This window comes from Odocoileus virginianus, chromosome 1, assembly GCF_023699985.2.
Source record: "Odocoileus virginianus isolate 20LAN1187 ecotype Illinois chromosome 1, Ovbor_1.2, whole genome shotgun sequence".
In the NCBI taxonomy this organism is placed as follows: domain Eukaryota; kingdom Metazoa; phylum Chordata; class Mammalia; order Artiodactyla; family Cervidae; genus Odocoileus; species Odocoileus virginianus.
Window position 1 is genome coordinate 40,696,028 of NC_069674.1, and position 24,569 is coordinate 40,720,596.

The 24,569-nt window shown below is 54.1% G+C and overlaps 1 protein-coding gene across 3 annotated transcripts in view; it reads left to right on the forward strand.

Annotated features, from left to right (window-relative positions):
* ADCY1 (adenylate cyclase 1) overlaps positions 1-24,569 on the forward strand; it is a 104,456-nt gene that overhangs the window by 48,517 nt on the left and 31,370 nt on the right. For 2 of the 3 annotated variants that reach the window (XM_020915423.2, XM_020915421.2), the window contains exons 6-14: positions 2,571-2,729; positions 5,758-5,899; positions 7,240-7,395; positions 13,824-14,018; positions 14,189-14,286; positions 15,240-15,324; positions 18,957-19,046; positions 19,546-19,802; positions 20,066-20,192. In XM_020915423.2, coding sequence (XP_020771082.2) covers positions 2,571-2,729; positions 5,758-5,899; positions 7,240-7,395; positions 13,824-14,018; positions 14,189-14,286; positions 15,240-15,324; positions 18,957-19,046; positions 19,546-19,802; positions 20,066-20,192 — 1,309 coding nt within the window. Of the gene's footprint in view, positions 1-2,570; positions 2,730-5,757; positions 5,900-7,239; positions 7,396-9,306; positions 13,459-13,823; positions 14,019-14,188; positions 14,287-15,239; positions 15,325-18,956; positions 19,047-19,545; positions 19,803-20,065; positions 20,193-24,569 lie in introns of those variants that run through there. The other variant, XM_020915424.2, reaches the window with a different exon arrangement.

The following is a 24,569-nucleotide window of genomic DNA, read 5'->3' on the forward strand; positions in this document are numbered from 1 at the left end:
CCCTGCATGATTCTGTGGTCTGGTCTCCTGAATGCAGAGGCTGGTGAGCTAGGCTGGAGGGCCAGCCAGGAAGGTGGTGTCTTAGCTCACCTTTGGAGCCCCTGGTGCTGTGGTTTTGGGGGACAGGCCCTTGGTGGATGAAGTGACCAGTTATGGGCAGAGCTGCTCCTGGTTAAAGTCTAGATTGGGGGGAAGGTTTGAGTGGAGGCTGCTTGGGGCAGGGGGCTGTGACCAGTGGGGGCCCCTGTGGCCAGGCAGTGGGTAAATGAGCAGTGTGTAAGTGGAAGTTAGGGCGAGGGCAGGTTGGGGGGATGCTGACCTGGCAAGTGGGCTGGGTCCAGTGAGCCTCGTTCTTCTTGTGTTATTACTGAGAAATGGGACTTTGTCAGTAATGCTGACAAATCCTGGCCTCAGTGGAGCAGAGTGGCGGCAGCTCAGGGCCGAGCAGGTTTGCCATCATCATCCCCTCTTGTTGGAGTGCCCCGTGGAGCCTCTGTTAGTATCTCCACAGCCCATGCAAGAGGAGCAGCAGGATGTGGGTGCTGAGGGGCACTGGGATTGAGTCTGAATGCTTTCAGAGCCTGTGGTGGCTCATTCAGCCCCACGCTGGATTGCACACAGTGAAACCGAGGCCAAGAGAGGGCAGAGGTCGGGGTGGTTAGTCGCCAGGTCAGATGGGGTTTCCCCAGAGGCCTTCATTTCTCTTAAACCACCTCCCCCGCCCCGTGTTCCTCCCCACGCTCTGTCCTCCCTCCCTCCCTCCCCTGCTCCTCGACCACACCCCCTCATCCTGTCCCTTCCTGGTTGCAGCCTCTAGTCCTTGTTCTGAAGACAGGACAGTGGCACTGAAGCAACTGAGTGTGCAAGGGCTGGGCCGGGGAGGCAGAGCTCTGAGGGCTCAGCCGGTGGGGCACCCTGGGTGGATAAGTTTCCCTTCTTTAACACTGCCACTCCTGTTATGATGATCAGTAAATTGTGAATCATTAGCAGGGGCATCATTTATCAATAACCTGCTCTGGAGAGATGATGGGTTTCAGAGTCTTTGGGGAGTTTTGGCCATTTCCATCTGGCATTCCTGCGGGTGGCCGGCTCAGCCCTCCCTTCTGCACGGAACTGGCTCCTTTCGCTGTCAGAGGCCTGGTGAGCCAAAGCTTTGGGACCTTCCTTCTCTTTCATTCTCCTTGCAATGTTGTAGACTTAAGTTGTGTCCTGGTCACATTCATTTGGTTCCAGATGAAGATTCCCAGTCTCTTTATTCCAACATCACTCAAAGCCCCTCATCCTTTAATTTTTTTTTTTTTTTTTTTTGGTCCTTTAGGGTTTTTCTTTGGAGAACAGTGAGCTGGCTGTTCTCAGGGGCTGTGGGTGGGTGAGGGGAACTGAACTGTCTTGATCATGGGCCTGCTGTGTCCCCCAGTTTGGCTCAGCCTCCCTCCCTTCTTGCTCTGGAACTTCTAACACACCTGCTGTGCAGGCCCACCTTTGGACCCAGCCAGGGTGGAGGGGCCGGGGCGCCATGACTGACCCCCCGCCCACCCTCATGCTTCCTTGCAGTTCTGTCACTTGGAGCACACCAAGCAGGCCTGATACTGCTTCCTCAGCAATATGCTTTAAGACTGTTCTGCCTTTTGGGGAAAGTGGGAAAAAGAGAAACATGGCATCAGAGGGTCTCCCCGTGGCAGCGCTGCGTCTTCTGTGCTCTGACTTGTGATCACAGCCCATCATGTGCCTCCCGCATCTCACTCCACTGTGGGCGTTGTGGGCCTGGAGAGACCCTGCAGGCATCTTCATGGCTCCAGAGGGGATTTCTGAGCCCTGCCCACCTACAGGTTGCCTTGAGTCTCTTTCCAGGAGCTTTAAAAACCACCTCCCATTTCCTCACCCAGATGCCCTCACTTCCAAGGGTAGTCTCTGCTGGGGGCCTCAGGGCTTCAAGCCACCCTCTGCTGGAAGCTAGAGCCCAGGGACGTGAGCGGCTGGGCAGGTGGAGTGCATACTGGCCCTGCAGTCTGATTTCAGCATCCACACATTTCATCTTGTTTTCTCCCGCGAGTTGACCATGGCACAGTTTGTGTCCCACAGAGTCCTCCTGTTGTTCGGGCGGGTTTGCAGAGTCCTGGGCCTCCCCACAGGATTAGCCTGCCCTCTCAGTCAGGGAACTTGGGGTCAAACCTTGACCATTCCTGGGGCTCCCAGGGCCCCGTCAGATGTTCCCCCTTACGCTGGCCCCCGGGTAGGCAGCAGGCATGAGCACCCTGATCAGGTCAGTGGGACACAGAGCAGGATCAGGGTCCTGGGACCGGGACCCTGGGCTCGTTTCCCTTCTGAGGCTGCCCTGGGTAAGGAGCAGGGCGGGGAGGTGCGATGCCTTGTGAGCTGAGCAGTGGCTCTGGAGTTTGGGGGAGCCAGCCTGGAGGGACCCCTGCCCACCAGAGGCTCCAGCTCAGGGGTCAGGCTGATTAGGTCAAGAGACCACCCTCCCATCCACGCTCCTGCTCCCCTGTGCTCATGGCGCTATGGGAGCAGACTGCAGGGTCCCAGCTTCTGCCCCGTGTCTGTGTTTGCCGCAGGTCCGTGGCCGAGGCCACTGAGGTGGATCTGAACATGCGTGTGGGCTTGCACACCGGCAGGGTCCTCTGCGGGGTCCTAGGCCTGCGTAAGTGGCAGTATGACGTGTGGTCCAACGACGTGACCCTGGCCAACGTCATGGAGGCCGCTGGCCTGCCTGGGTAAGTCCGGGACCCTGAGGGCAGGGGCAGGGGGTAGTACTTGGCCCTTCTGCTTGGAGGGCCGGGAAGCCTGGCCATCCTAGCCCCCATCGACAACTGGGGGGGCTTGCGCTGGGCTGACTCAGACTCCTGGCCCCATAGAGAGCAGGCAAGCTGACGGGAGGAGGCGGAGACTGAAAGCCCCGTGTCTGCCTGGCTGGGAGCTGTCCAGAGTGCTGACTGCCGCTTCTCATTTCACTTTCTTTCTCAGACTTAGGCAGTGGAAAGTGTTGTGGTTTAGCGCCCCACTAGGGAAGTTAACAGATTCTCTTCTAGAATGAGGATGTGTTTCTCATTGGTCCCTGCACTTCTAATGCCTTCTAATTACAGTCGCCTCCCTTGATCTCATTTTATTCAAACCATTCCACAGAGCCAAGGCATTGCATTGCTGTGAAAACATTAATCTGAGAGCTGAGTGGGTGCTCCCCTCCTTCCATGAATGGTGGGCAGCAGGAGGATGATGTGGTTGCAGGAAGGGGGCTCTGAGGCACACTCATCTCTCAGTCACACCCTCCTGCTTTCCTCTCCTTAAGGGGTTCGTGGGCTGAGCTGTGGTTCCCAGGGGCTCGAGCTGAGCGTTAGATGCTTGCACATGTGTGTCTGCTTTTGCACACTTCCTCTGAACTTCAGGGCAAAGCTCTGTGCCCTCTTCTGTGGCCCCTCTGACCCTGGCTTCCTGTCCTCTGCCTGCCCCCAGGCATCCTGTCCTCACCCTGGAGGCTGACGTCCTCTGGACCACATCTCTCCTCCTCCCTCCTGGCCTGGCCTCAGTGGGGAGTGTGGAAACAGGAGTCCCCTTTCTGTGCTGAGGCCCTGAGCTTGGCTGAGGGCCAGGTGGCATCTGAGGCTGCTCGGCGTGCTCTGGAGAGTGGCTTTGAAATCAGGAAAGGGAGGCTGATGGGACTTGAGGAAGTAGCCAGCCTGGAGATTAGAATCCAGCAGCAGAAAAAGGGAGGTGGGGGCTCAAAATCTTCCTCAAAGCCTCACTGTACCTGCCCTAGGAATGGCCACGGCATTTCTGCGTGCTCAGTCGCTTCAGTTGTGTCTGACTTTTTTCAACTCCATGGACTGTAACCCTCCAGGCTCCTCTGTCCATGGGATTCTCCAGGCAAGAATGCTGGAGTGGGTTGCTATGCTATCCAGGGGATCTTTCCAACCCAGGGATCAAACCCACGTCTCTTATGTCTCCTGCATTGGCCAGTGGGTTCTGTACCACTAGTGCCACCTGGGAAGTCTAGGGCATTTCTAAGTGAGCTAAGAAACTCTGGCATTGTTGTTTGCAACAGGCTGCCTTTGCACATCCCCTGGGGGGACCCTCACAGGCACTGACCCCTCCCTCCCACACCCCCATCCTGTTCTCTGCCCTTCACAGCAGGGTCTCAGGGGATCACTGTAAACACCTTCTCACTGTGTCTGGCTCTCTGACAGCCTTGCTCACAGCCCCCTGTCTGGCACAAAGTCCAGACCCTCAGCCAGCTAGGACATGACAGGAGCCGTCCACCTCCATCCTCCCCTGCCTGCTGAGGTCCTACAGGTCCTACCTGCTCTGCAGCTTCATGCTTAGGACAAGCCCAGGGACTCCCCACTGTTAGGGGGCTCTCCACAGGCCCCCTCACCTGGCCAGGGCCTCTTTCAAGCTGGGGCTGACCTGTAGCTCTCCATCTACCAGACTTCAGACTCCAGACACCTACCTTGACTCCACCTACCAGACTCCCAGGAGGGGCCTCATCCCCCGAGCCCGCTCTCTACTTGGCTTCCTTGTTCCCTCTTCTCCTCCACTCCACCTTTCTGAGACACTCCTCTCCCCGACCCCCACCAAAGAAGACCACTAGCCAGGAGCATACTGATTACAGAGCACCTGACGGGTGCAGCGCTATTGCTGGAGGGGGGTGGTGGTGGTGGTGGTTTAGTAGCTAAGTCGTGTCTGACTCTTGCGATCCCATGAACCTGCCAGGCTCCTCTGTCCATGGGATTCTCCAGGCAAGAATATTGGAGTGGGTTGCCATTTCCTTCTCCAGGGGATCATCCCGACCCAGGAATCAAACCTGGGTCTCCTGCATTGCAGGCAGATGATTTACCAACTGAGCTATGAGGGAAGCCCCTGGAGGGGGCGTTGGCAGCAAAGACAGAGCCCCTGGCCCTGGTGGGGTTCACATTCTTGGGGGCCGCGGGGAGCACTCTGGGGAGTGCACAAGAGGGGAGCATGACACAGGGCTGGGGGGCCCCTTTTTCATCAGTCAGACTGGGTCTCCCCAGGCACCGAGGTCAGTTAGGGGCTCACAGGCCCCTGGGGCCCTGAAACTCTGGAACTCCACACTGACCACAAGGAGGAGGGCAAGTGATGAAGCCCAGACCTGAGAGTCTCTGAGAGCAGAAAGAGGAGCAGGGGAGGGGCAGGGTGGTGAGAAGGAATGCAGGCCGCCAGGAGCAGGGCCTGGGGAGGAGGAGCGCCATCAGCTGTGTTCAGTGCTGCACAATGAGGACCAGACGCCAGATCAGCAGTGGCCTCAGCAGAGGGTTCTGGGCACGGGGGTGGGGGGCACAGAGGAGGCAGAGCATTGCCGTTCCCCCTGCAGGGCCTGGCACTGGGCTGAGTCCTCCCTCCCTGGGGGTTTTGGGGACAGACCATGGCCCGGGGACAGGCCTCCTTCTCCCTCACTTCGCCGCCCTCTGCGTCCCTCATCATCCCCTCTGCATCCTGACACTTGCTTCCCTCCTCCCCTTCGGTTCCCCTCCAGCCCCTTCTCCCCTCTGCCTGCAGCTCTCTCTGCTCTCCCCCCTCTTTGCATACATTCCCCTCCCTCTGGGTCCCCCTCACGCCCCTCCCCACCTGCCAGCCCTCTGTGCTTATGCCCCAGGGAAGCTGAGTGGTCCTTCCAGAGCTTGCCCCTGGCAGGGGACGCCCCCGTCAGGACCCTGCCGAGTGTCGGCCCTGTGGGTGAGGCCCCGCCTTGGCCCTGAGCAGGGATCTTCACGCCCTTTTCCACAGGAAGGTTCACATCACAAAGACCACCCTGGCGTGCCTGAACGGTGACTATGAGGTGGAGCCGGGGCACGGACACGAGAGGAACAGTTTTCTGAAAACTCATAACATCGAGACCTTTTTTATTGTGCCCTCGCATCGGCGAAAGGTAGGCTTGAGAGCGCCTCCTGTGCGGAGCCTTCATTCTCCTCGGGTCGCTGCTTCTCAGACCCTGAGCTCTGCGGGCTTGAGGGTGTTCCCGCTGACCTTGTGTGCTGGGCCTGGCCTGCTGCACGAGTGGGGAGGGGCGGGGAGGGAACTGGGAGTCGGGGCCCTGGGGTCCTCAAGGGCTGGGCCGTCTGAGTCCTCCTGCACGTCCCTGGGCCTTTGCTGCCTCTCCTGCAAATTAGGTTTGAGAACCTTCTGTCAGAAGTCAGGGATGGATTGCACTGTGGATTGAGGGGTGCTGTGCACAAAGGAAGGCTTGTGACCATCCTGTGTGGGCACTGAAGGTCACTCGGCCCTGGGGAAGTGATCTGGACATGATCAAGGGTGACTGAGCCACTTCCAGGGCTCTGGGGAGGGGTGCAGGGCTCCGGTGAGGGGTGCAGGGCTCCAGTGAGGGGCGCAGGACACAAGAGGCTGTGGTACTCCTGGCCACAAGCAGGTCAGATATGAGGGAGAGCTTCGGGTTTCGCTGTCCTGGTGCATCCCTGGTCTAGCCCTCCCCAGCCTGGGATGCGGTGCACCATGTGACATGGGGACCTTGGATGGTGTAGTGCTGGCAAGGTGAGAGAAGTGGGGCTCTGGGAAGGACAGGTAGGGTGAGGTGAGCTGATTCCTGGAGAAGGGGAGTGAGTGTGCAGGAGAAGGGCAGGTGTCCGGTGCTCTGGAGGAAGGCCGGGTGAGAGGTTTGGCTAACCAGCTTGGGTGAACCTGGGAATAGGGGAGCAGAGGGCGGAGCCCAAGGAGGGAGGCCTGGGAGCTGCTGCCGGGGTGTAGGAGGTTCTGAGTTGGTGGAGGGAGCCTTGGGGCCCTGTGTGGATGCCGCCCTCCTGTCATGCAGAATTAAACGACAGCGTCAGGCAGGGCTGTGGTTTGAGGATGAGCAGGATGATGTGGTTTGTACAACGAGCAGCCCCTTTGGAGGAAATTTGGGGTGAAAAAGGGAGAGAAAAAGGCAAAAGGCAGAAGGGGAGGTCTATAGGAGGTCTACAGGTCTACCGACCTTCGGGGGCCGGTGGGTGACACTCACCAGCATGGTGCAGACCTAGCTGGGTGATGTCCACACATCCGCCCCGGGATTCAGGCATTGCTCTAGTTTCAGACGCATTGGGTGGAGTTGAGAGCTGCATGTTTGGGGGCTGGGTTGTGGTTCTGTTCCCTGGCGAGCAGCAGGCCTTGAGCTAGCTGCCCATGACCCCTCTCCCCTGTCACATTTGTGCTCCCCGTGAGAGGTAGGGCATGCCTGTTACTCACAGTGTATCTCTTTGCTGCCCGTCTGCACAGATATTTCCAGGGCTGATTCTCTCAGACATAAAACCGGCCAAGAGGATGAAGTTCAAGACCGTGTGCTACCTGCTGGTGCAGCTCATGCACTGCCGGAAGATGTTCAAGGCCGAGATCCCTTTCTCCAACGTCATGACCTGTGAGGACGATGACAAGGTAGGCTGGCCCTGCTCCCGCGTGCCGGCCCTGCCGAGTCCCCACCTGTCTGTCCTCCTAGTGTGGTCCTGCTGTGGTCAGCTCCATCAGCCCCACCCCTCATGTTTCATAGTCTTGTAAATGCTCTTTGGAGCTGGGCTGCTTTGCTTTCCTGCAGAAACCTTTTTATTATCTTGTATTTTTTTTTCCCCACAAATTGACATTCCATGGATTTATCGGTGAATTTGAGCTCAGATACCCCAGTGTTGTTTAAATCTGTCCTCAGGATATTCGCATATGTCAGATGTTGTATTGCTGCTTCTGGAGGCTCCTTCCCCTTCCGTCTGCATCCCAAGAGCCTCAGTGTGGTGTCACCACAGCATGGTCCTTCACCTCCATGGGGAACATCTCTGGCCATCCGCTCCCTCCCTCTCTGGCTCTCATATCAGAGGTCCCCCCTTCCTTGGTTAAGTCCCTCTAGTTGATGGTACATGGCCTCCAGACTCGATAGAGGTTTCTTTTGGAGGTGTTTCTGCAGGGCATCCTGGGTGCAGGACTTTCCACTTTTCTTTTTGGGTTGGTCAGAGTCACCTTCCGATTGTCTTTAGTCTTCTGCTGGAGTTGGGTGGGGCCTGGGGTGAAAGCATGGAGCTGAGTGGGGAGGCAGCGCTGTGGCTGGGGTGGTCCTCAGTGTCTGCCTCAACCACACGGACCTTGTGTCTATAACCCCCCTGATCCCCTCCCCTCCAGGGAAGACTCTGGTCCTTTGGGATCCTGGGGTAAAGCCTGCTCCATCACTTCATCAGTGGCTCTGAGCATCCTCTTCCCGAGTCCTCTTGCTATTGGCCTTCCAGCCCTTGTCCTTGTACCAATGATTGCACCTTCTGAATATTCTCACTTTCATGGTCGTCTGTGTTCTTGGGTCTGTCAATGACTGATTGCCTGTTTCCTGAGATTGCATTGCTGCCTTCTGCACTCTGGTTTTCTCTGCCTTGTGGGTTTTATGCCTTTAAAAGGAAGTCCCTCACCACAGTTTCAGTGACTTTTTAGGAAGAAGCAAAACCTGCTGACTCTCACTTGTGGTGCCTTATTCTAGAGGGAGTTTTTGTGGTTTGATTATGGGCTTCTATTTGGGAAGACTTTATCTGGAAATGCAGTAAGAGCTCTGTTGATGGAGAATTCTCTCAAGGAGATTAGTCTTTCCTCTGCCGGCCACGAGGGAGTCTTTAAACTAAATGCCCAACCTGTGGTTTCTAGATGTCCCAGGAGGCAGGCACAGGCAGGCACACGCCTTTGATATAGAGTCAGGTCTAAGACAGGCCAGCTTCTTCACCAACTCCACTGCTCAGTCTCTCCTGGTCATTCTTTCTGACGGAGCCTCTCAGGGTCTGGGGTTCAGCCAGATGTCTGTGACCTCACTGCCCATCTTGCTTGGGCCCTGGGTTTCCTGTGAGCCCCACAAGAGCATGATGGCACCATTTCCTGGCCTGAATTCCTATTGTCCTATTGTTTCTGGCCTCTGGTCATTTCCCTCACTGTTTTGTCAGTTCAGTTGCTCATTTCACAGTATGAGTGGTTTGATATATTTACCCAGAACGTGTAACAGCAGCACTCTCAGGCTTTCCTGTTTGCCAGCTTGCCAGCGTAGAAATACTGACTTAATCGCTGTCTTCTTCCTGCAGCACGCCCCCACCCCCAGCCCCCTTGACTCAACTTAACCCTCCAGAGATGGGACTGGGGGAGGGGAGTGAGGTGTACAATTTAAATACATGTCCAAAACTCAGTGTCAGGATAAATTTCCTACATGCGTGCTCAGTTGTGTCCAACTCTTTGCAATCCCATGGACTGTAGCCCGCCAGGCTCCTCTGTCCATGGATTCTCCAGGCAAGAATAGATGTTGATTCCCCACTCAGCTCCATGCTTTCACCCCAGGCCCCACCCAACTCCGGCAGAAGATTAAAGATGATCCGAAGGTGACTCTGACCAACCCAAGAAGAAAAATGGAAAGTCCTGCACCCAGATTGCCCTGCAGGAACACCTCCAAAAGGAACCTCTTTCAAGTCTGGAGGCCGTGTACCATCAACTAGAGGGACTTAACCAAGGAAGGGGGGCTCCTGACATCTCCAGGAGCGGGTTGCCATTTCCTCCTCCAGGGGATCTTCCCGACCCAGGGGTTGAACTTGGGTCTCCCATATCTCCTGCATTGCAGGTGGACTCTTTACTGCTGAGCCATCTGGGAAGCATCAGGATAAATAATAGTGCAGTATTTTAAAAAAATTAAGTGTAATCCAAAAGAACCCACAATGAACAAAAAAATCAAATTTTAGATGAAGCCAGCCAGGGCAGTGCAGAGTCATCGATCTGGAGCCCAAGGCAAGGGCTGGTGTCCCCAGGACTCCTCAGGGAAGTTGGTGTGGGGAGAGGGGAGAGAGCGAATCATTTCTGTTGGATTGCCCGGGAGGGTGGGGTTCATAAGATCGAGGAGCCCAGGCTTTTCCTGGGAAGAGCTTGCTGACCTGTGAAAGGAGCCTGTGGCCTTTGGATTCAGACTGTGTCTGATGAGCCCACGCGGTTAGCGTCAGTCTCTCCTTCTCAGGGACTGAGCAGCCCCCTCAGTGTCCTGGCTCGGACCTACGAGTGCCAGCAGCAGACCCTACCCCGCCCATGGCTCCTTAGCTGAGGAGGAATCCCACGCTGGGCTCACTGGCCACCTTTTCTGGCTGGTGTCCGCAGCCCATCCTCCTGGCGCCATGGCCCAGGAACCCAGGGAGCCCTGCAGAGCCACCCTTCCCATCCCTGCTGGGGAGACCTGCTGTGCTCAGGGCCCCTTCTCCCCCTCCTTCCACACCAGAGTTTGGATTCCTGGATTCTTCCCCAAGCCTGTCACCTCCCTGGCTTTGTGGTCCTTCTGTCTCCTCTGGGAGGATGAGGGGTGGTATCCCGGGTTTCATCCTCAGCCCCTCTGTCCCCACAGTCTCCCACGGGTCTTCCCTGGGTGTTCAGGGTCCTTCGACCCCTGCTCCAGCATCCCCGACATCGCTGGTGGGTGCTTGGGACACCTCCGCCGCTGCCTGGCTGGCCCCAGACTGAGGATCCCACAGCCCAGTCCTGTGCTCTGCTCTGAGACGCCCTCCTGCATCCATCCTTCTTCTCCCTCCATCTTGCTGCCTCCTCCAGACTCTGATCCCTCACCCCCAGCGCACCCAATTCTGACCTCTTTGCCCACAGCCTCTGTGGGCCCAGGCAGCTCCCCTGCTGGGGAGGCAGAGAGACAGTGCAGCCCCCGTGGGCACGTGCCAGGGGCTGGGGGCCCAGCTGGGAGCCCGGACTTCTGCTCCACTCTGTGCCCCTTCTTCACTTTTGCCCTGTGATCAGGGGAAATGAGTCCAGTTTCCAGAGGGAGCAGTGTCAGCACCGTGGGAGGGCATCAGTGGTGAAGGCAGGGCAGTGACAGGCAGGTGGCCTGGACGGGGGAGTCCATGGTGGTCTTGAAAGGATGGAGTGGAGAGGCCGTGCGTGGGTGGGGCTGGCCACCAGCGGGGGAAGGATGACAAGTGACCCGTCCGATGATCTCGAGCAGAGCAGTCCCTTCTCTGGGGCCATTCTCCCCAGCGGGTCCCAAGTCCTGCATCTGCTTTAGGACGAGGTTGCCTCATCTTTTCTGTTGCTGTCTTCTGTTCACTTTATCCTCACCCCCAGGCGTAACAGCCTGATGGAGGTGTTCTTGCAGATGGAGCCGGGAAGGCTGGCGGGATCCAGACAGTGGAGGCCACCACTATCTATGAAGCCTTTGTGCTTCATTTGTGAGAAATTGTGTCCCAAGTTCTGGGGAGTGTTGACTCAGGTGTCTGTGGTCAGCCTCAGACCACAGCCCATCTTGGGTTCCCCTGTTCCTGGCCTCCCCTGGATCAGAAGTGTGGGAGCCCAGGGTAGGTCGGCCGCTAGGTGGCGATACCATGCAGGTGCCTGCAGGGCGGCCTGGGCTTCCAGGTTTGGTTTTAGGGCACCCGCACAGGCCAGTTGCACCCCCATTTCAGACGGCGCCCAAGGGGCTGCTCTTCTTAATACGCAGGGACAAGTACCTGCAGTAAAACCCGACACCCGTGTGCTTACACTTGTTCTATTTCTTCCTTCAATATTCCTGACTATAAAAGAATTCATTGTGGAAAATATAGAAAAATACAAAAATTCACAAAGAAGAGAATGAAAAGCATTCATATACAATCTGACAATCCACAGCCAACCTATTATTAATATTTTGGTCCTTCTAGCTTCTTAGATGTGTGTATATTTACACATTTTAAAAAATAAAATTGATGGGATGATATACAACGTTTGCTGCTTTCTTTCACTTGCCAGTGTATCATAAGCATTTCCTTATATTGTTGACTATTCCTCAAAAGTAGGATTCCTCAGTCATTGAGTAAATCTCCCATCTAAGGAGAGACCATTTACTTATTCCACTTCTACTGATAATTATGTCATTTCTGCTTTCTTTTTGTTTTTCCTTTTAATCAAAGTAACTAATGCACAGCCTTTTGCTCATGATCGTGCATGTACATCTCTGATCATTTTGTAAAATGAATTTCTCTGCCTCACGTGTCTGTTTGGGAGTGGGTGTGTAGCTGGTTAGAGGTGGTAGTGCCCTTGTCCCCCATAGCAGCAGGGCGGAGATGTGTCTCCCCAGCCCCAGCCAGTGTGGGGGGATGCTCTCCCTAAAACTGCTAGTAGATTTGTCCCGTCTGGAATGTACACCAGGAGGCTCCCAATTTCTCTCCCCCTTTTAATTTTAATTTAATTAATTTATTTTATTGGAGTATAGTTGCTATACGGCATTGTGTTAGTTTCAACTGTGTGACGAGGTGAATCAGATACATGTATACATATATCCCCTCCCTCCTGAAACCTCACTACCACCTGTCTAGGTCATCACAGCGCTGACCTGAGCTTCCCGTGTTTTACAGCAGCTTCCTACTAGCTGTGTACTTCCCACGTGGTAGTGTATTTATGTCAGTGCTATTCTTTTTATTTGTCTAACCGTCCCCTTTCCTCCCATGTCTACATGTCCGTTCTCTATGACTGCATCTCTCTTCCCGCCTTGAAAACAGGCTCATTTGTACCATCTTTCTAGATCCCATACATATGTGTTAATACATGATATTTGTTTTTCTCTTTCTGACTTACTTCACTCTATGTAACAGGCTCTAGGTTTATCTACCTAGTTGTAGGTATCCTGTTCTTCATGAAGTTGGGGAAGTTCCCCACCTTTCCTTGTTTTTTAATGATTTTTATCATGAGTGGGTATTAAATTTTGTCAAAAGATTTTTTAGTTGATGTGACCGTGGGTTCTTCCATGTGGTGGTTAATACAGTGTTAATATGATAAGTTGCGTGGAGTGTTCAAATATTTAAACCTTATGTATCTAGAAAAGTTCATGGTATAGACTTCTATTTATATATTGCTGAATCCTATTTGTTAATGTTTTGCTAAGGATTTTCGCATCAATATTCATGAGGGACATGCCCTCACAAGTAGTTTTCTTTAATACTCTCTTAGTCTGGTTTTGGTATCAGGATAATACTTTACAAAGTGAGTTGGGAAGTGTTGACTTTTATTTTCTGGAAGAGACTATAAAATTGATGTTAATTCTTATTCAAATATTTGATAGAATTCACAATGAAACCATCTCAGCCTGAAGATTACTTTTTCATGAATTTTTAAATTATGAATTAAATTTATGTAGCCATTATAGAGCTTTTCTATTATTATCTTTCCTGTTGGGTGAGTTGTGGTAGTTTGTATGTTTCAAGGAGTAGGTGATTGATCTAAGTTGTCAAATTTATTTATAATTAAAAATTATTTTTTTTCTTAAATTTTTTTGTCTGTTCATGGCATATTGGATCTTAGTTTCCCAGCCTGGGGTTGAGCTTGTGCCCCCTAAAGTGGAAGCACAGAGTCTTCACCACTGGACCATCAGAAAAGTCACTGAGTTGTCAAATTTTTATGTGAACTATTGTTCATAAAATTTCCTCATTATCCTCTTGATGTCTGCAGTGTCTGTAGTAAATTTGCTTCTTTCCTGAATTTGTTTATATAGTTCTTTCTTTTTCTTTGTCATGCTTGCTTGCGATCTGTTGATTTTATTGATATTTTCAAAGAACAAGTTTCATTGCTCTCTGCTGGACACTGTCCACCGCACACGTGTGGGGTCCCATAACCCTCCACATGGTGCCACTACACAACCGCCATGTGGCCCCACTTACAAACACAGAACCCCAACACCAAGGATGTGATAACGCACCTGGGATCTCCTCACTAGCAGGTGGAGGAGCCAGGAATGCATCTCAGATCCCCAAACCGAGGACCCGGGAGGATGGAGCATAAGAGCTCTTTTCTTTACTAAGTGGAGAATCTGACCATATCTCTGCCTTTCTTTCTATAATGGTCAGCGGAGGGCATTGAGAACAGCCTCGGAAAAACTCAGAAACCGCTCGTCTTTCTCTACAAACGTTGTCCAAGCCACCCCCGGGACACGTGTCAACAGGTACATCGGCCGCCTCCTGGAAGCCCGCCAGATGGAGCTGGAGATGGCAGACCTGAACTTCTTCACCCTGAAGTACAAGCAGGCTGAGCGAGAGCGAAAGGTGAGTGCCGGGGGGCTCAGGGTGGCTGCGAGTCAGAGGCCCTGGGACGTCCTGGGGATGTGGGTGCAGCTCCTCTCGCTGTGGTGGTCCTAGGCATCCTTGGCGCCCTTGGGAAGCCCTTGGCATCTCCTGGAAGCTGGCAGCTGATGGTCTATTTCTGTGTCTTCTAGTACCACCAGCTTCAGGACGAGTATTTCACCAGCGCCGTGGTTCTGGCTCTCATTCTGGCCGCCTTATTCGGCCTTGTCTACCTTCTAATAATCCCACAGTAAGTGCCATTCTGGGTCCATCAGTCATAGGAGGTTACCAGGAACCCCTTTGTTTTCAAGTTCAGGTTCAACTCCTGCGGTCACTCTCCCACGGAGTCCCCGCTTTTGGAGACCGCCTGAGCCACATGCCAGTTCTCCATTACCTGGAGGACCTAGCTAAGCATGCCTGATGGCAAATGCATGGGACTGCTCCCTCTCCGTTGTTATTCTGAATGTGCTCATCCTCAGACACCACATATTTTCAGAGTACTCTGTCCACAGCACACGCACTCTTAACTTCATGGCCCCGACTGCGGGAGATCACACACAGGACCGCCAATGGGGCACCCTGGCTTCTGGGTGCTTGTCATTTTCAGAAACATTTAAATGAGGACAAGTAGCCCCTGGAAAGGAAAAAAAACATACGATTTTAATAACGTTGAATCATACTAAATCAAAGTGAGTGACAGTTTTGGTTTCTTGGCAAGAAAGAACCTGCTCTTCTTCTAGATGTACCACTTTCTTAATAAACCTCCCGAGTGGAGCAATTCTCCTGTGAGTTTCCAGAAGACACTGGAAGCCAGCCCCCACCCCAAGACCCTGTGGACACACAGTGACCACCTGGATGGCCTATTAGGGGATCCAACTTTCTTAAGAAAACCCTTCCCAGATGAAGCCCAGAAAGAGGGCAGTGCCCAGCAGCCAAGTCTGTGCAACCCTAGCCCTTTGTGCATGCGGAGGGCATCTCTTGAGCATTCCTAGGACTAGAGAGACCCTGGAGGGGGGCATTTAGAAGTTGGGGTGGACACAGGAAAAGCCTGTCTCCTAGAAGAGGACCGGCATGGGCAAGTCCCCAGGGACCAGTGTGTCTTCCTGGGGGCTGGGACCTGCTGGGGGAGGGGAGGAAAGATGGCATCTGTCAGGCACATGTCACCTGGCCCAACCTGCAGTGACCGTATGTCTTCTGTCGTAGGAGTGTGGCCGTCCTGCTCCTGCTGGTGTTCTGCATCTGCTTCCTGGTGGCCTGTGTCCTGTACCTACACATCACCCGGGTCCAGGTACATGTGTGTGTGTTCTGTACCTGCCCATTGCCTGGTCCAGTTACATGTGTGTGTGTGTGTTCTGTACCTGCATGTTACCTGATCCAGGTATAAGTCTGTGTATGTCTTGTACCTACACATCACCCAGGTCCAGGTATATGTGTGCATGTGTTCTGTACCTGCCCATTACTAGGTCCAGGTCCATATGTGTGTGTGCTCTGTACCTGCATGTTACCTGATCCAGGTATAAGTCTGTGTGTGTCTTGCACCTACACATCACCCGGGTCCAGGTATATGTGTGCATGTGTTCTGTACCTGCCCATTACTAGGTCCAGGTCCATATGTGTGTGTGTTCTGTGCCTGCATGTTACCTGATCCAGGCATAAGTCTGTGTGTGTCTTGCACCTACACATCACCCGGACAGGCAAGCGATGGCCTCTGGCTGCCTTCTTGGCAGGACAGGTAGGAGCAGTGGAGGCAATTTGTCCCCTCGCCTCCCTGGCAGGTGAAAAGAGTTGTCCATGTGGCAGGAACATATTAAGCCTGTTACGTGCCAGGTGCTCTTTGTGGAGTTTCAGCAGCGTGCCCCGTGGACAAGGGTGGTGGTTGACAGTGACGGAATAAATGAACATGTAGTGTGACACTGTTCTGTGTGGGTAGAGAGTCCTGCGGCTTGTTGTGTGTTCATGTCCGTGACTGGGGCATCCATTCTCTCGAGGATGCTTCATGTACGGATTGAGCCTGCGATCCTGTGTCACGTGAAGCTGCTGGTAGAGGACTCTGTCTTGTCCCACACACCTTTCTCATGTCCTCGGCTTTCATTATCAAACATCCCAGGTCCCCACCAGACTCCCACTTGTCACCTTTGCCAGACCCAGGGTTATTTTCCCACAATTGTCGAAAACAGCTACTTTGGGAGAAGATTGAATCAGTTTTATTTAAATTCTTTATTATTCAAAGGTAACTTCTTGAGTTAGGAAAAAAATTCTACTTACTCAAACCACATTTCCAGCTCGTTGATTTCATAGATGGAGGCGTCTGGTTCGGTGAAATTTCCCCCACGTCAAATAAGATTGCTTTATTCACCTAATTTCAAGTGAAAGCAAGTGGATGTTAATTTCTATGGCCTGTTCCATTTGTCCCCAGTATTTGAAATCTGTTTCTGGTGGACCAACAGTTCTCCTGGCAGAGGTGGCCCTGACTCCACCAGCCCCTCTCTTTCCATCACCCCTGCCCGTCCTTGCCCTCGCCTGTGGGTCTGAGCATTTTTCCTAAGTGTGTGATTTTTGACTCCGTGCTGCAGCCCGTGGTCCTAACAGCTGGTGGCTGCGGGTCACCTGACCAGCGCGTGCCACCAATCCCACGTCTGCTCTGCAGGCCCTGCGCTGGGCTCTAAGTTCACTGCCAGGCTTGTGCAGAGGACTCTGGGGCTCTGGGTTACAGGGAGGGGCCAGACCATAGGCTCTGACTGGTGGGCGGTGGGGGTGGGAACAAGCCTTCCTGCAGCGGCCAGCACGTGTGGAGATGGGGAGACGCAGGTGGGATTGTCCGTTGCAGCCAAATATCACCAAAAAAGCCTCGAGTCAACTGTGACATAGAAGTGGTGACAGCCAGGGTTTCTGGCCGAGGGCAGCTGAGGCCATCTGGGACCTTCACCCACACAGTTGGTGCCCCCGTCACTAGGGACTAACTGTGGATCATGTTCTGGGGAGAATTTTTCATTGTTCATGTCAGTTCAACTACCTTTTTTCTGTATCATGACAGACTATTTTTCATGCTGTTGTTAGGTCTGTGTGTATATATTTATATGTGTATCTATGTATATATATACACACACACATATATATAAATTGTATTGTCTGTATGTGTGTGTGTGTGTATATATATATATATGTATATATATATATTTGCTCATGAAAAAGAACTGATAAGTTGACCAAATTAACTGTGAAGAAGGAGGCTGTTAGTATTAAGATGACCAGACAGCCCTTCTTATCCTGTGTGTATGTGCTCCTACTCCTCTCGTTGCTCCCAGCAAACAAGTCCAAGCTCTACTTGGGTCCCTGTGATTGTCATTACTAGAGGGATATTTTAACTCTCGTCTGTTTAATCAAACACAGTCATAGGATCAGGCATTTAGTATTGAATGAAGAGTCTTGGTACCCTGAGGCTGGCAGTCACAGCTGTTCACCGTTGTGTGATCCAGGGGCTCAAATGGCCTTAAATGATAAAGGGAATTTATTGGCCCTACATATTCAGGAAAAACCAGAGGGAGAGAGAGAGGGGAGGAGGGTGGGCCCAAGGCTGGTTTTATCCAGTAACCCCATTCTGCTGCCGGAGACCAGTTTCCTCTGAGTCTTCTCACTTCCCCAAAGCTGCCCTCCCTTAGGGTGGCCTAGAGGCCTGGCAGTCCTGCTGTGTGTCCGCGTCCACCCAGCATGCTCAGAGGGGGACACACCCTGGGCAGGGCTTGCCCATCCGTGGCAGGTGGCCCTCTTCTCCTCGCCTCCCGAGAGACTCTGGTCCTGTCCCTGCCTCTTGCAGCGCTGGGGCCAGGCCTCACTCCAGGTGGTGCCCCGGGGGCCTCTGAAGTCCACTGGACCGGAAGCAGCGTCTCAGGGTGTGCTGAGTGACAGCATGAGCAGCCGGTGCTTCATGGGGCTGAGGGCTTGAATCCCTGGCGCATCTGTGGTCAGGCCTGGGCTCTGTGGGAGAGCAGACACCCTGTGGGAGGGTGTGATGCCAGTTAGTAAACAAGCAGGGCTGGCACCACCACAGAACAGCTTGTCTTTCTGAGAAGCTCAGAGGAGACCTGCGTTTCAAGGAAAATACAAGCATGCAGGAGCCCAGAACTGGGACCCGGATCCATACCCACCACTGTGTGAGCTGGAGCGCCCACTGTCTCTGCTGGGCTGTAGAATGAGTGAAGTTGGCTGGTGGTGTCTGGGCTGCATTTTTTCCCACCTGTAGGGCAGGGATGGTAATGTACCTGACTTCAGAGCAGGGAGAGTTAGGGGGATAACGCTCTAGATGGCCCCAGGCTCCCTGACTGGTCAGTGTTGTCTGTAAGGTCGCTGTGGTCTCTGTTTTTGTTTTCATTTCTAATTTCAGAAGTGTGAGTCTAAAAAGAACTTCTATCCATGAAATCATTTGTTGAATATTGCACAATGTTTAAATAGGCTTAAAACATAATAGCTGGACAAAATAAAGCCTGTGTGAAGAAAATGATAAATGTTAAGGTCTATAAAGGAAGCCACAAATAAATGGGAAGTCTTTATCATGTCAGATATCAGATATCTGATATCAGATATCAGAAATATCATTTCTGAGATAGAGGGATGTAATATCATGAAAATGTCAACATAATCTCTTTGATGAATTTCAGTGCCAGTCAGTGTCACAGAGTGGTGGGAGGTATGACCCTTTTAAATTTAAAAATGTCAGTTTACTTTTTTTAGTTTGGGCAGCGTTTTCACCTGGGAGATTAATAATATGAAAACAGTCAAGAAATGTGTGTGGAAGATGAACGTGGGGTGAGAATCTAGCCACATACAGATGGCTGCGGACATTCTGTATCATGATTTATTTACTGTGGACCTGATTGGCTTTGTGATAAGAAGCAGTTTTTAAAATAGTATTTTGTTGTTCAGTGTTTTCCAGGGTGCCTGACCATCCAGATCCGCACCGTCTTGTGCATCTTCATCGTGGTCTTAATCTACTCTGTGGCCCAAGGCTGTGTGGTGAGCGTCTCTGCTGGGTGCAGGGATGGGGGCGCCCCTGCGAGGGACCACCCTGGAGGTCCTGTCCCTGGGCTGTAGAGGGAAACAAGGGGGGGTCAGAGATCGGCCTGGGGGTGCCCAAGGAGGTGGGGGAAAGGAACATCTCCCAGTGGAGGAAATGTGATGTCCTCCTCGTAACTGGGGACTCTGCCCTTCGTTGTGTGCGGACGAAGCTGAGGCAGAGAAACAGGAAGGAGGTGGTGTGGGGAGGAACAGAGTGGCGTTGAGTGGTTTGGGAGGATGGTAGGGGCCTTGTGTCCTCCTGGCCCAGATCCTGGGGCTCCCCCTCTAGTGGTGAGGAGCCCAGAAGGGCCATGAGCAGACAGGAGTGTCTGAAACCTGGCTGTTGGCACCAGGGGAGTGGGTTGGAACCAGAGGCCATGGCGGGCTGGGAGGAGGGTGCACCCCGTGTCCTGAGTGGGGCCCCTCCCACGCTCCTGCTCCCTCCCTCCTCCTCCAGGTGGGCTGCCTGCCTTGGGCCTGGAGCTCCAGTCCCAACGGGTCCCTGGTGGTCCTGTCTTCCGGGGGCGGGGACCCAGTGCTGCCTGGCCCGCCGTGCGAGTCTGCACCCCACGCCCTGCTGTGCGGCCTCGTGGGCACCCTCCCGCTGGCCATATTCCTGCGGGTCTCCTCCTTGCCAAAAATGATCCTGCTCGCCGTGCTCACCACCTCCTACATCCTCGTCCTGGAGCTCAGCGGGTACACGAAGGCCATGGGGTAGGTACGCTGCTCCCGCCAGAGCTGCCGGCCAGGCGTTGCCAGTGTCTGCCTGGGGCTCTGTGTTCCAATCTGCTGACTAGAAGCTCTTTGAGCTGGGGCTGCTCCCTGTCTTCACCTGGGCCCACACGCTATTGAGTTCCTGGGTTTCTCTGTGGACGAGGTTCCTGGGCACCACTGGGGGTGTCACGTCTGAGGGCCTCCTGGGGATGGGCCTCGTGTACTTGGCACTGACATTGGCTTCCTTCCTTCTCTTCCCCCAGGGCCGGTGCCGTCTCAGGGCGCAGCTTCGAGCCGATCGTGGCCATCCTGCTATTCTCGTGCACGCTGGCCCTGCACGCCCGGCAGGTGGATGTCAAGCTGCGGCTGGACTACCTCTGGGCGGCCCAGGCAAGAGGAGACCCTCTGCTTCCTTTTGGGGGGGGTGGTGATCAGGCGATCCCTTGGGAGGAGTTTCAGGTGGGGGCTCCTGGCTGGATGCCAGTAGCCATGTGGGCATCACTGTTGGGTGGAGGAGGCTGTGGTGGGGCCAAGGAGCAAGATGGCAGGAAGGCAGGAGGGGGACAGTCTGATGAACCCTGTCTGATGGTCAGAGATTGGATGCTTTGCTGCCTGTGAGGTTCCTATCCCCACAGGCATTCTGGCAGAGGGACTCAGCCTCAGTAGGCTAGACATGACAGCGGGTCTCATCAGGGTCCTGGGAAAGCCCTGAGGTTGTCACATCTCACATGGCCTATTCCAGATTGAGTAGGTCTGCTCTGGGGGCCAGGAACCCATATTTTTACAGTGCACACGGGGGAATTCTGACACAAGGGGCCTGGGGGAGGTGGAGGGGTGGCAGACCTGGGGGCTGTCCTAGGCCCTGAGGCCTGGTGGCAGCTGGTGACCGCCAGAGTTCTCCCTGCTCGCCCGCCGGGAGCCAGAGCTGGGTGCACAGCTCAGCCCAGGTCACGTGTGGTGTGGTGTCTCTGCGTCCCCCTCACTGCCTGCTTGTGTCCTCTGTCACCCTCTCCATGTGTCCTTGTCACCCGCCTCTCTGTGACCCTGGCCCGGGGAACCGGGGTCTTCTGACTTTCGGGTCCAGAGTTCAGACTCCATCGGTGGCCCTGGGCAGATTGCTTCCTTTGTTTCCTCGACTGAAAGTGGGGAGGCAGGTGTGCGGTAGAACAGAGGCTGCAGGAGGGCCTTGTCCTTCTGACACATGAAGAAGCAGCCCTTGGCTGTCTGAGGGAACTCGCTTTGTTCAGTCCCCACGGCAGCCCTGCCCAGGAGGTGGGATCACAGATGGGGATCAGATATGGATTAACATGCCCAGGGCCGGAGCTGGAAAGTCCAGGAGTCCCGGCAGGTCTGAGGTGGGTGGGAGCATCCGCATACCAGGAACCAGAGTGTAGCCAGGGATCCAGCCCAGAGCTGCAGCACAGTGGCGTGCATCACTGGACCCCAGACAGGTGCAGCCCAGAGGGCCCCAGACAGGAGGCTGTGGCTGTGGGCGCACAGGTGGCTGGGTGCACCCTGCTGTCGCCCCACGTTCCGTGCAGCGGGACAGGCTCAGACTTGCCTTCTGGGGGCCCAGGCTCCTCCTCTGCTGCCTGCCCACATCCTTTCTTCAGGAGATGTTGTGACTCCTGTCCACGTCCTCTGGTAGAATAGGCAGGAGGTGGGTGGTCAGTGACTGAGGCCCTGGTCAGCCGTGTTCGATGGGCCTGGAGTTAGGTGGTCTTCATCCCAAACCCCCACAACCCGCCTTGGTGTCTATGTGACTCTCTTCCCTGGTCCTTAGTCCAACTGGGTGATGACTCTAATCCTGTGTGGGGGTGTGTTGGTCGGGTTCTGCAGAAAGGAGTTTTATTCCAGGGACTAGCCTGTGAGTTATGGAGGCTGAGAAGTCCTGGACACCAAGTGCCACTTCGGTTCAGTTTAGCTCAGTCACTCAGTCGTGTCCAACTCTTTGCAACCCCATGAGCTGCAGCACGCCAGGCCTCCCTGTCCATCAGCACTTGCTGTGAGAGAATCGGAGTGCTGGTATCTTGAGGGTGGTGAAGATAGATGCCCAGCTCAGGCCAAGAGTGGAGTTGCCCCTTCTCTGCCTTTTCCTTCTATTCAGAAGGATTGGATGATGCCCACCCCCTTGGCTGGAGTGGAGGACATCTTCCCACAGTCCAGCCTCTCAGTCCAGCTAATCTCTCCTATGTGTCCTTACACAGACACACCCAGAAATGATGCTCACCAGCCATCTGGGTGCTCTGTGGCCCATCAGATTGACACATACAATTAGCCATTGCACTGAGGAATAATTACAGTTTCCTTCCCAATGGGCTTGGCTGGGGCCCTGGCACAAAGTAGGTGCAGACACCCTGCTCCCGACATCTGACAGGCTGTAAGTTTCAGGGGACTTCCTTAGGACAGCCGCTGCTGAGTGTTCTCACTATGGGAAGGAGGGGTTGGGGATGGAGGGGTAGGCTGCCTGTGATGGGGGCAGAAGGTGGTGATCTCTCTGATGAAAACTATTGTTTACCCTTTAGTTAACCTGGAAAAGATAAGATGCTAGTTAAGCAGGTTTCTGTCTGCACATCAGGGCAGATTGTATATTCAAGATCATGAGGAATTAATCCATTACTTGGGGCAAACAAAAGAAAGAAAATGTGTGTGTGTGCATGTATATTCTGTATGTATGTATATCTGTGCACACATAGATAACTAAGTGAAAAACTTGGCTTATCTATTCCTTTTTGTGTAGCAGCTTTACTGAGATGTAATTCACTTCCCACAAGATTCACCCACTATACAAAGTGTACAATTCGGTAATATTCAATATATTCACACAATTGTGCAGCCGTCACCACAGTCAATTTTAGTACAGTTCTGTAACTATCAGCAGTCACTCCCCATTTCTAACCACTCCCAGCCCTGAGCCACTGTCGGCTTTCTATCCCCTTGGATTAGCCTGCTTCTTCCACTCTGCAGCCTGTGTGTACTTTTAAGTCAGTGCCTGTTCTAGACAGACTAACTCCCTGTGTGCAGCCAGTGGGGCCCTGAATCAGGCCTTGGAGGGAGAGACCTCCTGATTCTGATTCTAAGGGGCTGTGGCCCAGCCCTGTCTTCACTCCATACCTGGCTTCTGGATTCCAGGTGGGCAGGGAGCTGCTGAGATCTGAACCCCGCATTCCCTCTCCACGGGCAGAGATTCCCAGGTGGGCTGTCTGTACAGAATTGGCCCCAGTTCCTAGGCAGCGTGGCAGGGGTGGTGGTGGTGAGGGCATGCAAGTGGTGCACCCGATTCTGGCTTGTCCTCCTCCTCGAGGGGCTCCAGCTACTGCCTTCATGAGTGCCAAAGCCAGGCCGCTGCTCCCCAGGCATGCCCACGTGATACCCAGCCAGGCTTCTGGAAGTGCCTGGGCTTCTCTGGGCCTCTTGGATGCTTGAGAGTTTGTCGTGGGAGGGTGGGAGGGGCCGGTGTTGAGGAAAGGAGACAAGGAGTGTGACAGGAGGGGGACCTTCACAGAGACCTCATGGGGGCGGGGTGGTGGGGAGGCCATCCAGAACTCTGCCTCCTCTGGGGGCAGCCGAGGTGGCAGGGTCCCATCCCAACTCTGGAAGGCGGCCTGGTGGTAGAGTGCAATGGAGCAGGGGGCCTGGGGAGGCATCCTGAGGGGAGACACCACCGTCATGGGGGCCACCAGAAGGGCACTTTTGAAGTGGCTGGGTGGAGCCTGGGCAGGGTTGGCCATTGGAAAAGGGGCTAAGATGGAGGTGGGCGTGGTCTCAGGCACATGTCACTCAGTCTGGGCAGAGGGCAGAGGGCACATTTCTGACTGACAAGGTCAAGAGAGCTGATGGCACTGGACCATCTGAAAGGTGGGTCAGGGGAGGGCAACCCTAGAGGGGTGCAGTGACCAGGGCCGCAGAGTGGAGGGTCCCCATCCCAGACCTTGGGGGTGCAGGAGTGGTCCCCAGAACCAGGACAAGGCAGGCCACCAGACAGGACTCACCACCTTTGTCCAAGGGACACGGCCAGCCTACAGTGACCATGCTGGGAGGGACCTCATCACACTGCTCCCTCCCTCCCAGCTCCTGCCTGGTGCTTCCAGCAGCAGAGCCTAACCAGAAACTGTGAGGGGGGCCGGGGGGTAGGTCCTCTGGGCTGGCCCTGGGTCAGCGTGGATGTCAGGGGAAGAGAGTGGTGCACACCATTCCTGGAAAGGCCATCTGGCCACTGCAGCTTGCCAAAGCCTTGCCAGGTAATGGATGACGGCCTCTCTGTGGTAGACTGTGCAGCTGAACTTGGTCTTGTCCCGCTCTGACTGGCTCTCCAGGCTGACCAGACTGGCTGGTCTCTGAGATGTGTCTACCCTGCCATCAGCTGGCCCCTCTGGTTTAAAGTCTTTCAGTTAGGAATAGAGACTCAGAGCTAGAGAAGAACGGACTTAGGATGAGCCAGGAAGAGCCTGATCGGCCTGGGGGTGTGTGAGATGGTGCCCACTCATTGACTAGATGCTTGCTCTGGATCTCACTCTCAGTGGGTTTGAGGCCCTTGCTGTTGGCTCTCCCAAATGGGGACTCCCTCCTCCAGGGCAAGCAGTTTCTCTCAGATGGGTGGGCAAGGGCCATTCTAGGCATCGGTGTCCCTTTATTTTTTAAGATTTTTTTTTTTATATGGACCATTTTTAAAGTCTTCACTGAATTTGTTACAGTATTGTTTCTGTTTTATGTTTTAGTATTTTGACTTCATAGCACGTGGGATCTTAGTTCCTGGACCAGGGATTC